General features: G+C 49.6%; 1 protein-coding gene across 1 annotated transcript in view; it reads left to right on the top strand.

Annotated features, from left to right (window-relative positions):
* The window catches only part of GALNT14 (polypeptide N-acetylgalactosaminyltransferase 14), a 101,296-nt gene that overhangs the window by 69,446 nt on the left and 18,870 nt on the right, over positions 1-12,980 (top strand). Inside the window, exons 4-9 of the mRNA XM_052806796.1 lie at positions 168-235; positions 2,855-2,920; positions 5,172-5,293; positions 9,900-9,987; positions 10,667-10,751; positions 12,574-12,677. Coding sequence (XP_052662756.1) covers positions 168-235; positions 2,855-2,920; positions 5,172-5,293; positions 9,900-9,987; positions 10,667-10,751; positions 12,574-12,677 — 533 coding nt within the window. The remainder of the gene's footprint in view (positions 1-167; positions 236-2,854; positions 2,921-5,171; positions 5,294-9,899; positions 9,988-10,666; positions 10,752-12,573; positions 12,678-12,980) is intronic.

The following is a 12,980-nucleotide window of genomic DNA, read 5'->3' as shown; positions in this document are numbered from 1 at the left end:
GGTTACTGGGGGGTGGTTTCTGGGTCTTATCTAGTATATACTTTCTGGAAATCCAAGACTGATCTTCTGTGCTTTGGCAGGGATCAGTTCCTAGGCTTTCCCGCTCCATTTGCTGAGTTGTTGAGTTGGTAAAGCACTGTCATGGATTTTCTCTCTTCATTCTTTAGCGTGCTGAACCGCACCCCAGTGCACCTCGTCCATGAAATCATACTAGTGGATGACTTCAGTGATGATCGTAAGTGACCCTTTCTACGTTAAAAGCGAGGGGCCAAACCGAAAGAGAGTGTGAGAGACTGGGATTTACGCAGAGAGTGGGGGAAGAGTTTGTCAAAGTGGAAGGAAATTTAAAGCTCCGTAGGTGTAGAGAGCAAACCCCGCTGTGCCAGGTTTGCATCGCCGCATGAAGAATTCAAATTCCAAATGATCAAACCTCTTCTCATGAATATAATACAAGAAAAGCGCATGGCAAATAGTTTTTATGCCCAGTAGACATGAATCTAATCCTTACCCGGTTGTATTCTGCCACAGCTATGGTGTGTTTAATCTGGCTTTCAGCTGCAGCCAGGAGCAATTCTGGGTTGACACCACTGGAATTGCACAGGATAGTGATAGTCTGACCCTCCTGATGTATGCACATGTTCTGCATACATTTATGTAGGTGGCCAGCAACTCTTGATTGATTTTTTTTTTTTTTTTTTTTTTTAATTCACCTTCTTTTTCACCCATGTAAAGAGGATTTCCTGCATGGGTTGCCCATTTCTGAGATGCACCATAAATAGCACTGTACACCACAGACAGCCCACCTCCTCCTGCCATTCTCTCCCAGTAAATAGCGTGACTCAAGTGAAATCAATAGGTCTGATCTCTAGCAGAAGTCGGTAGCTGAAACCCCAGGGGCTTCCAGGGAACCACCCCAGCTAAAGACCTTGCCTTGTGAGATGGGTGAGTGGAAGATTCAGGTGCTGAGACTAAATGCTCAAAAAAACTGTCTCAGGCATAAAAAGGATGATAAAATACACCTAGACTGAGCTGTCCACAGCACTTACATTTCAAGGAGCTGCAAGATGTAGCCATTTACTAGGAAACGTGAAAACTAAGCCAGAGAGGTTAAAAAAACCAGGATCTATGCTTTGCTCTTGGATATTATAAATAGGCACTGCCTCAGAGAGCATTAGGGACAGATTTCACATGAGACCCACTTCTTGGCATCGACACCTCCCTGGGGAGTCGCTGAAGCCTGGAGAAGGGGTTGCAGTGATTACGGTGAGCTTTGGAGCAACTCCAGTGCATGGGGGGCCAGGCTAGGCAAGCCTGAGGACTGGCAGAACGGCTGCGATGGAGAAAAGGAGCAGGTGTAAGGACTCGAGCTGCCCCGGCATACAGCAGAGCAGGCTTTTTGAAGGGTGGAGGAAGTAAATGCCAGTTATTTGGCTAAATAGACAAAGCGCTTGCCTTCCTGAAAGGAGAAAGGTTTGTAGAAATGCAGTTTCCCTGCCACAGCACACCCGATGGTATGAGCCTTGGAGAAGGAGCAGGGCTGGGTTTAAGCTCCTCTCGTTCCTGGGGCACCAGGGGGAAGCCTGTTTCCCATCTAACTTAGAGCAGCCCCTCGGCTACTCGAAATCAGTGCTTCTCAGCTGTCTTACATCTCCTTTCCTGTGATAATCTGAGCCTGCTGGCATCTAGTCTGCATGCATTTACATAAAATACATCTATTTGCATAATACGCTGTATACACACGGTCAGTTTTTTCCCTGCAACCCACCCCAAGCAATTGGTGCTTTTATCTCATGCCTAGTTGTGTCTCATTTCTCACCTCTCTCTGTCCGTTGACCTTTTATTCACTGGGATGCAGTTGTTCTGCACGTGGGTTCCCGCACTTCCCAGCAAATCTCCATCGTAGGTCTGTAGCCAACCCCTGCCACTTCTGCCCCCCTCGTATGCGCAGAGCAACGCAGCCCTGTACCCCAGTTGTTAGGGATACCGGTACGGTGATGTCTCTTGTCAACAAAGATTGCTGGAGGGGATGAAAGCACTCAGAGGTCCGTGCGGGCTCATGGGGCGGGTGCCAGGGATGGGGCACATGCACGTGTGTTTACAGTGCCGAGGAAGAAGAGGCAGAGAAGTGGTGAGAGGTATGAAGGGGTTGCGGAGGTCACGGCGTGGGTTTGCGGAGGTAGAGGGGACTGTCATGGGTGCAGATGCCTGCAGAGCCAGCTCTTGCTGGGAGAAATCTGGGTGAGGAGGGATGCTGGGGCTGCAGGCAGCACCGGGGCGAAAGCAATGGCAGCAACTGCATGTGGGATTGCAGGACCTCCCTAGCTCAGGTATGGGTGGCTGTGGGAGCTCTCTGCCCCATGGAGCTGCTGCCCCAGGTATGAGGAGCCCTTGGATGCTCCATAGGACTCTCTTTGACCATGATTTTCTCCTTGCTGAGGGCTTGCGGGCCCCCTCAGGAGGCTCCTGCCCCTCCACACGGACATGCATCAAACAGCTTTTGTGTTGCTTTGCAGCTACCAAAAATAGTCATTTGCATTAATGTGCAAAAACTCCGACTCTGTCCCCAACCACAGCTCTTCTACACTGACTTTCCAGTGTAATTCAGCTGTTCTCGGTGTAAATCTACTGGGTTTACACTGGTTTTATGAAAACTGCTGCTCTGCCAGTCCTGGTTTACACTGCATGAGCTGAGGGGTAAGACTGTTGTGCCCCAGCAGAGCAATCGCCCTAACAAGCCATCAGCCAGTCCAGGACGGGGTCCTCTCCCTGCTCCCAGTCTCCCCTAGGACCTTTTCTGCTGCCAGAGCCACCATGAGGGCTGAGGGTGACATGTCCTCCCTTTGTGTTTCCCAAGCTGATGACTGCCGCTTGTTGGGCAAGCTCCCCAAGGTGAAGTGCTTGCGGAATGGACGGCGAGAAGGTAAGAGCTGCCTGCCCAAGACCCAGGTGGGAAACCCAGATTTTGGGAGACGTGAGAGTGATGGAGCAGGGGGGGACCTCCATGGAGTGGGCGACAAGGGAGGTCAGTGGCTCCTGGGGATAGGGAGCCCTGATAAAAGGAGATGTGATAAAGGGCTGGGATTTGAAATAGATCCCCCCTCTCTCGCTGAAAAAGATGGGACTATTAAGATATCCAATGAGGCTCAGCTGTAGCTTATTAACCAGAAAATTAGAACAGGCAAAACAAAGCCCCGGGTCTTATTTTTAAAGATGTTTGCTCTAATGAAAGAGAGGAGATCTGCTCCTGCTGCTTCTGTGGGATTTTTTTTTTTTTTAATAATTAATTATATTTGAAAGATTAAGAAGGACTATATGGAGGATGTATGTATGTCCTACTGGGCTGCAGCTGGCAACCTTTTGAGACATTTTCCAGCTCCCTATAGTCTGAATGGGTGTTTTCAAGTCCTGCTTTGCAGTATTAGGAAAACAAAAAACAATGAAGTTTTTTCATGCTGAAAATCGAAGGCGTGAGTCCAGGTGTGTGTCAGGTTGTGGTGATGGAGGAGTGGAGAGGGTTTGTCTGTGGATTCTTTCTGCAGAAGGTTTCAGATCTGCAGGTCTGGTCTCAAGGTGGCATCACCTCCCCATGGGTGTAAGAGATATACCTGCTTTGGCAGGAGGGTAGGGGAGGTGTCCATAGACCTGCATCTCCTTCTCACCTTTCTCTCCTGTGTTATGGGGGTACATATGTGCCCACCCCCAGCACTGGATGGACCTGCAGGTATCGGTGCTCTATAAAGCCGTCAGGATTTGGGTACTGTCATGGTTTAACCCCAGTCAGCAACTAAGCACCACGCAGCCGCTCACTCAACGTTCTTCTCATACCTAACTCAAAAACATAGCACTGTACCAGCTACTAGGAAGACAATTAACTCTATCCCAGCTGAAACCAGGACAGGTACCCAGCCTGGAGGGCTTACCTAACCTAAATACATCACTGAAGCTGTATCCTTCAGGACCTGCCAGGATTTGGGGAGGGCTGGGGTGGGTACAGCAGACTGTGCCTACCCACAAGATCGTAGAAGTTGCAGAGAGAGATACAGGAACAACCTAGGTTGCAGGAGGTGACCTTGGCAAACGCTGGATTGCTCCAGGCTTTGTTCTCCTGTCCCTCTCCCTCCTCCTCAGAGGCTGTTCCTTGACCCCTTTCCTCGAGGGAATTTTAATATGAAAGTCAGTGACCTCCTTCTGCATGGACCTGATGTGTGGCTGCTCCCTCAAACCCTTCTGTCTCTCTTTATCCGCTCCTATCTCCCTTTGTATTACCATTGTTTCTCCTTCATCAAGAAGCTCTGCTCCCCTTGAGCAACTTGCGTGTCCTCTTGTTTGCCAATGGACCATCTACTTCCTTGCGTTGCGGTTCACTTGAGCATTGGCTGCAGGCAGGAGGAGTGTTGGAAAGCCAGTTGACTCCTGCATAAATAGGAACAGAGCATCTTCAAGAGCAGTGATCTTGCCAAAGAGTCTAGTGTGAAATCTGTGTGTGCAGCTGTTTTCCATGACTTCCCTCTTTGTTCATTTTTCTCTCTCACAAACACACGCAGCGATCCAGCTCCAGCTCCAAAGGGCTCTAAATTCACCATCAGCGCCCTGATGAGCCAAGTAGGCTCTTAGCACCTTGAGAGCCGACCCTCTTTACTTGGTGGAAAATGTGTTCCCATTGAGCTGCAGATCAGCAGTGCCCCCAGGGTGGGAGAGAGATCTGGGGGTCACTGGGACATGGAAAGGGGCACAGCAGGGAAAAGTCAGCAGTCTAAGAAAAGCCTAATTCTGGCACAAGGTGATCCCACCCTCGACTCCCCTGGACCATTCCCCACTGACTTACATCTATGTTAGATTTATTACTTGCAGGGGGTTATGAAAGCATTTTGAGTCGTGTTTTGCCCCAGAAGGTGACAGTAGAAATAATTGCACAAATTAAGGATTGGCATAAATGCCATAAGTCATTAATCTTGGTGGAGCCGTTTATTTGCTTTGGTGACCTTGGGAAATGGTTGACATGCCTTGCAGTGCCGGGAAGGAGGCAATGAACCCGAACCATGTTTTATCCAAGTGGGATTTAGACGGGTCGCAACCCAGGAGACGCACGAGTGCAAGAGACCGTGCTGGAGGAGCCCGGGGACGTTGCCCATCCATCTGGGCGGCAGCTGACATGGTGTGTCCCTGAACAGGTCTGATCCGGTCCCGAATCCGAGGGGCAGATGTGGCACAAGCAGGAGTCCTGACCTTTCTCGACAGTCACTGCGAGGTGAATAAGGACTGGCTGCTCCCTCTGCTGCAGAGGATCAAAGAGGTGAGTGCTCCTGAGAGAGCAGGGCCTGCCCTCAGGGGATGCGTCGCTGATGTCCACCTCCTCTTCCCTCTTAATGGGCATGACCACCCAACTGTAACCAACTGCATGCAGGCATCCGAGTAAGAAAGTGATGAGCTTCTGGGGTGCAAAGTGGCCTTCGCTGGTCTTCCTCTACCCAGCAGCCAGGTGGGGTTGTCTCCGTGACTGGGAGAGCATGTGGGTGCCTCCTGGGGCCGTGGGGCTCTAACTGGCAAGCACAAGTTGAGTGGTGAAAGGGGAATACGTGGGCAGTGCTCTAGCAGAGTTTTTAATTAGGCACATGTAAAATGCTCAGTGCTGATGATTTAAGGGAGTGACGGCTCCTAGAATAGGGGCCGAATTTAATTTCATGCAAATTAAGCACTAATAAATTGATTTAATAGGATTTAAATTCTGCTGATTTCAGAGCAGACAATGACATTCGCCTTTCGCCGGCGGCGACATTCTCGCCAGACGTGTGCACGGAGGCTCCCGGTGCCTTGTCGCTTGAGTCAGAGGGAGCTCTGTGCTGGTGACCTGCTGGCACGGTGCAGGGGATGAAGCCTTCAGCTCCAGCGCGGACGCATGGTCCTTTCCCTTCGCCGTGCCTCTTTCCTCCACCCTTGCTACACCTCTGGCTCCTGATTGCTAGTATTTATTACTCGGTAATTTTAAAACTACTGAATTATGGTGAAATAATATGCTGAAATGGGCAGCTGAGGAGCAAGGGGAAGCCGAGGCGGTGGGTTACGGAGAAACCCGCTCGGCTGGTGTTCACGGTGCCCCTCGTCCAAGGCGTCCTGCTTTTCACACCTCTATACGTGATAGCCGTGCTGGCTGGGCTATGCATCCCCTGTGTGCAGCAGCGATGGGACAGGGTGAAGGGGGCTCAGCACCAGGTCAGGTCCTGCCGGAGTGGGCGAGGGCGGTCGGTGCTGCTGGTGCTCGTAGTGCAGCCAGCGCTGGAGAGGTCCCAACCTCGGTTTGCAGGCTGGGCCGCAGTGCTGCTGATAAATGGTAATATAATGAAAATGGCCTTTTCATATTATCGATCGCAGCTCTGGTGGAGTTATGAGAACACCTGCTATAATACCCCACTCGGGCCTCATAGCCGGCCTGCCCCAGGGTGGGATTCACCACTAAACTTTACTGCATCGGTTGTTCCTCTGAGCTTTTTTAAGGCAAGCATTCCTCGTTCTCTGCCAAAGCCCTGCTGTATTTTGGTGAGGAATATCCAGAGCGATTGCCTCTTTCCCAGGCAGAGCTTTTGATGTGTTTTGGCAGGAGAAGGGCAGCAGTGGTGGCAGAAAGGGGACAGGCAGAGCTGCTTTCCCGTGCAGCTCCAGGACTGTGCCCCACGTTCGGCACCCGTGGGTAGGTGAACGTGGATGCCACGTGCGGCATCGCCGTAGGAGTTTCACTGCATCGTGGTCTGAATATAGCATCAAATGCACGCGTCACCTCCGTGAAGTTCTTTTTATTTGTTCTTCTGGGTTAAATCTTTCTCTGGCTGGAAGTAAGGCAGTCTGTAAGCTTGCACTGCTGCTCGTGCTGCTCTTACCCTGCCCAGTGTCTTGCAGGCCAGGCACAAAGGGAGACTTAGTATGAAGAGTGTTGAGGGACTTGCAAAGCAAGTGGGGTCCCACTTGCTTGCTTTTTAACTGCTCACAAAAGCTGCAGGATAAGGGCAGAGAGTCCTCAGTTTCCTTCTTCCCAGGCCCACTGTACCCATCCTTTCCATCAGGGTTAAAATATTGATCAATGAAGTGTATGAAATGTTACTGCTGCCACCTTCAGGCTGTGCTAAAGAGATGGCTTCCCTGTCCCACTGCTGCGGTGAAGATTAGCCGCTTAGAAAGAGCATTTTCTTACCGTGTTACTCCTAGGAACAGTCTGCTTTGAGCTAATGTGATTTAAGTTTCAAGCAAAGGAGAGCGGTGATTGCCTCGAAGCACACCCGGCACTTTCGCCACCACCAGCCACCCTGCGCGTCGCTTCTCTTTTATTTTCTCAGCCAGAACAGCTATTCCTGCAGCTTTCCGTGGTGCAAAATGCCAGAGCCCATGTGTGCCACCATGCACCGGCGTGAAGGTGCCCCTCAAGCCCCACGTCGAGCTTTCCCAGCAGCCGATAGCATCCCCCCCCAGGCCGATGCTCACTTTCAGGCATGGGCAGCACTTGCCCAGCATATGGATTTGGAAACAAGCAGGACTAGAAAGTCTAAGAGCAAGTGATGGGGTGTGGGGGGAAGAAAGGGGGTGCAGGGGGTCTCAGACCTGTGCCTGGGAGGGTGCCTGTCCCTAGGAGTAGCAGTGACGGTGGGTGTTTTGTACCAGCACGTTCACAAGCGTATGACTGTGACTGCGTGGGCACGGGCTCTTGTTTTTATTTACAGAACAAATATCTCCTAAAGCCATTAACAGTGCATTTCGACTGAATAACTTTTCTAAAAATGTAATTATCCAGCCCAAGGCATTTTTACAGTATGGCTCAACAAGCTCACCCCAAAACCGGATTTGCAAATGGTACTGGGATGATCCAGTGGATGGTGACCCCCTCACTTCCAGCTCAAGCACCCCCCCAGTTTGGTGCTCTCCTAGGGCAGGGGGAGGCAGATGATGGCCCTCTCATCTTGCCTAATGCTGCTGTGGGGCCTGAGGAGCAACTGTGGCCCTTTCTGTTGACCATTACAAGGTCATGATGTAGAGGTCGGGAGACAAGCTGGAGTCAAGGTCCTTTTCCAAGGTTGAAATGCATCCGTTGTCTTCAGGACCATTTTCAGAGTTTTTTCCTGTTGATTTAGTTCCATAATTCGGTTTGTTTGAGAAGTGTTTTGGAGAAATGCATTCTCAGGTTTTTGAGAATTTCATGTGAAAGAGGATTGAAGATTTGGGCGTTGTTAATATTAACATGCCCTGGCATGGGAGGGTATCAAAAAAAAAGAAAGGTGAACCTGCCTGTAATAAGATCTGGTGCTCAACCCAAAATAAATCATAGCAACAGCGCTGTGCACTTGAGCATGCCATGCTTTTCTTTTGAGGGTCAGAGAGACCTTCATGAAAGCTGAGTAAATATAAATGTTCCCAGGACATGGCAGGGAAAGTGAGGCAGGGAGAAGGTTGCACTGCTGAAGGCTAGCATTTTGCAGTAGTGCACTCAGCCAAGATGTAAAGGGGATTTTCTTGCAAGAAGTTGTGCCGCGCAATGAGTAGGAGTGGAATCAAAATTGGGGACCAGTGTCGGCTAGTTACAAGTGCTCACCAGTAAGATGCTTGGGGGGCAAGTCTTAAATGACTAGATACGATCCTTTCCCTGCAGTGTTCAGCACACAAAGCAGATGCTTTGCTCAAAACCTTTCCCCTACCGTCAGGCAACTAAAACATGCTTGGGTATACTGAGCGGTGGCAGCTTGGGGGACACTGCAGCAGCTACAGTGGGTTTGAAAGGCTCATCGTGCTTGGCTGTGACTTGAGTTTCCCCACGCTGTATGTAGGTACAGCAGACCTTGCCCTTTCAGTGGGATGTTTGACTCACAGAAAGTCATGTTAAGACTCATGACTTGTCATTGTTATGGAAATACCAAATATTTGTCATGCTTATTTGGAAAACCTGAGCTCTAGACCAGCTCCCAGCTCATGGCCTTTGGTTGCTTTTTCCTACAGCTGCGTTTGAATACTTTTTTGTTAGGACTAATTTCTAAAACAAAGTCTTTTCTGAGTGAGAGAACAAGCCCATGTGTGCTCAGATGCTTTCCTTTGCATGGCTGTGAAAAACAATTTGATCTGGTGAGGGTAAAAGCTTGAAGTTTGAGCTATAATTGGAGTTTGGGATTTTTGAAAAGAGAAAGGGAGATAAGAGAGCAGTCAAAGCTGTCAGAGTCTCTTCCTCCTGTAGATATTTTTGTTCATAACTGTATAATCTCTTTGTCCGTAACAAGATGTTAATTAAATCACCACCAACTCTTTAAAATAATTCAGGTCTTTTTTTTTTAACCCTTTCACACATTTGGCAAAACTCTAACTGTATCCCCATAGTTTGTACATTTAAAAAATACCTGTATTTAAGCTGCCTGACTGCCTGTGTTTTTCCTCTGTTATTGCAACCGCCTGTTTGTCGCCATACTTCTGAAATCCAGTAAAAAGTATTTAAGGGAGGTGAAAGGGGAATACATCGGTGAATTTGCAAAAGGCGGACGGAGCTTTGCATCCAGCCAAGTTGGGCACCAAGTGCACGCACAACCTATGGAGGGAGGGACTGCAGGTGAAGCCAAAGCCGGTGAGAGATGGTAGCTCAGCAGCCCAGAGTCCTCTTTCCCAGGAGAGACAGTGCCTGTCTTCCCAGCTTCTCTTGCTGGCGTGCCCCTGGCTCCCAGTAATATCTCTGCCGCTTGGTGCTGCTGCCGTTAATTCCTTGGTTGAACTGATGTGATGGCTGAGGAGGAGGAGACAGTAATGGGCACTTGGCCCTGACAAACCTGAATGACACCAAGATTTCCAGCCACCTGGTGTCTCCAGGAGTTTAGAGTATCCCTTGACCAGTTTGAGTGATGTGATCTGAAGTCATGGGTCATTTTGCTTCTGCTTTCCAGGATCCCACCCGAGTGGTCAGCCCTGTTATTGACATCATCAACTTGGACACTTTTGCCTATGTGGCGGCTTCCTCGGACCTCAGAGGAGGTAAGTCCAAGCTGCACGCATGCCCCATGGCCATCCATCCCGTGGCGTGAACATGCACTGGCCCGAGGAGCTGGTGGCTCTTCACCACACCGCTGGCTCCTGCTACCTTGCAAAAAATTCATTAGCACTGTTCAGTACTCCCCGCTGGCTGTTTTCAGGCTATTTTAGAGACAGGTAAGTGTGGTGTGAGGAATGGTGTTTGCTACAGTGGATAAAGCGGTCAAGCAGGAAAGAAGGGTCATGCCGAAGCCACCCTTGGCAGCACTGAAAGCCGGGCTGCTGACAAGAGGAGATGGGGGATGTCTAGGCAACAAATGGAGGATGCGACTGTAGCGCTTATTAGTATGCCTGTGCTATTTGTAGCGTGCAATATCCATCAGAGCGTGTATCTGTGTGCACAAGGGGACAAAGTGAGGTTTCAGCAGCATCTTTAATTCTGACTTTTCCTGCCTTTGGAGTGCTTGACTGCAATTGTAATGCAATATGTTGTTTCTTGTTCATATGCAGTAGTAAAATACGTTAGTCATTGGACTCTTCTCCCAAGAGCTGCATCTCCATGGCTTAGGTCAGTTGAAAGTGGGAAAAATACTCCATCAAATGTGGCTTCTGCAGCCTGCATTGCCTCCTAATCCATACCCATTTCTAATTTCCCCATGGTACTTCTCTACTTTGGTTTTAGGTTTTGACTGGAGTCTGCATTTCAAATGGGAGCAGCTTTCTCCAGAGCAGAAAGCCAAACGACTTGATCCCACTGAACCCATTAAGTAAGTCAAGAGGGGGAAGGAGGCACCTGAGGAATGTGGGGCAGGACAGGAGTCTCATCTGACTGCATGTGTGTCACCATGCACCACAGCAGTGTGATATTCCTTCCAGGACAGCTCTGAACGTCTAATAACTATAGCGAGCTCCTGGCTGGCTTGGGTTTTGCAGTACAGCTTCACCTGCCAACACTGAAGCCTGAGGGTGCTACAAAGGTAGAAGGGGTATATTTATGGTTATTTGTGTTTTGGTAGTGCTAAGGAGGCTGAATATGGTTAGGGAAAAAGCCTAGTACTCTAGACTCCTGCTTCTCTCAGCTCAGCTATCACTTAAAAATAAGGCGGTGTCCTCAGCCCACTTGACAAAAACGTGGTGTCTAGTCCAGCCTTTCCAGATCAGCGCTGCTCTTCTGGACCTCGCTGAAGGCTCCTCAGAAATTCAGGATGTGCAGGAGAGATAGCGCAGCTGAACGGGAGAGATGCCATCTGTCCTCATGCCGTGGGATGGAGGGAGTCCTTCATTCTGCTGAAAATCTCTCCTGGCAGCAAGCCTAGTGCTGGTGTCTGCATCCCCAGCCATGAAGCGCTGGGGTGTGCAGCATGGAGGAGACCAAATGTTGGAGGAAGCTCAGGGCCTCAGAAAGCTCTCAGGGGAGCAAAGCACTGCTTCTCCTTAGGATGCTGTTGTTAACAGGAGCTCTCGCTGGCTTCCCAGAGGCTCACCTTGTGTTCCTGGTCATCCTGCCATGTAGGGCACTGTGGAGACTAGCCTGGGTGCAGCAGTCATCCCAGCTCCTCCCAAGCTTACACTACGGCATCCACACTGTCTGCAATTGAATGGAGACAGGACTTGCGCCAGCAAATGGCGAGTCTCCTTGAGCTATCTTCTGGCTCTGCCCTCCCCTCCTCCACAGACCTTCTCTGTGCAGTTTTCTTAGCTAATCCAAGGAATGAAAAATAACCCTGTTTTGAAATAAAGATCACACAGCTAGTGATGGCTTTTAAAAAGCCCTTCTGAATTGGCTCTGCCTTCCTCTCCCCAGTGCAATGGTGCTCTTAATAGGCTGGCTCCAGGCAAAAAGACCGTCTGAGTGAATAACCCCCTGAGCGCTAAGTGCATTTTTGATGCTGAAGCCTACAATCAGGGCTGTGAACTTTGGGCTTGTAGGAGTTGTGCTGACGGGTGCATTAGCCAGTCATTAAGTGCCAGGCAATTTATGATTGACAGCAAAATACCAAGGCAGCTGAAAGAAAGACTCAGATGCTTCTTGAGGTGTGTTGTCCTTGTTTGGTGAGGAGATACTTAAGTAATGTCCTGACAATGGAAGAGGAGGCAAAGGGAAGGGATGCTTCTGGAGCACAAGTCTTATGAGGAGCGGCTGAGGGAGCTGGGGCTGTTCAGTCTAGAAAAGAGGAGGCTGAGGGGAGACCTTATCGCTCTCTACAACTACCTGAAAGGGGGTTGTAGTGAGGTGGGTGTTGGTCTCTTCTGTCAGGTGGCTGGAGATAGGACAAGAGGAAATGGCCTCAAGTTGAGGCAAGGGAGATTTAGGTTAGATATTAGGAAAAATTTTTTTACTGAGAGGGTTGTCAAACATTGGAATGGGCTGCCCAGGGAAGTGGTTGAGTCACCATCCCTGGAGGTATTCAAAAAGCGAGTAGACGGGGTACTCCAGAACATGGTTTAGTGGGCATGGTTAATGGTTGGACTCGATGATCTTGAAAGTCTTTTCCAACCAAAATGATTCTATGATTCTATGATTCTGTGCATCCAGGTGCTGCAGCAGTGTTTGAGTATGTGTCCCCTCTTCCTTTACCAATTCTGCAGGACTCCCATCATTGCTGGGGGGCTGTTTGTGATCGACAAAGCCTGGTTCAACCACCTGGGGAAGTATGACAGTGCCATGGACATCTGGGGTGGGGAGAACTTCGGTGAGTCACTCTTCTTCCTCCTATGCCTTGCTGTGTTGGCTTCTCTTCCTGAGTCATGCCAAATGGATGACTTGGGTCATCCGTCAGGTCACTTTGGACTTCACTTTGAATGCTCTGCATGGTTTCCCTCACATTCATAGGTTATGGCCTCAGGTGAGTAAGGAATCCAACAACCATGAAGGATGGGAAGTGAGCAATTGTTAGCGCTCAGGACTCCCTGTCTTCCACGTTGCTTTGATTTTCTATAGGTAAATACCCTAAACCACAGAATTTTCAGCTTTGGTGTTACCAACAGATGAGAGA

The sequence above is a fragment of the Harpia harpyja genome, chromosome 13 (assembly GCF_026419915.1).
Source record: "Harpia harpyja isolate bHarHar1 chromosome 13, bHarHar1 primary haplotype, whole genome shotgun sequence".
Classification (NCBI taxonomy): domain Eukaryota; kingdom Metazoa; phylum Chordata; class Aves; order Accipitriformes; family Accipitridae; genus Harpia; species Harpia harpyja.
This window is presented reverse-complemented; position numbering and strand designations above follow the sequence as displayed.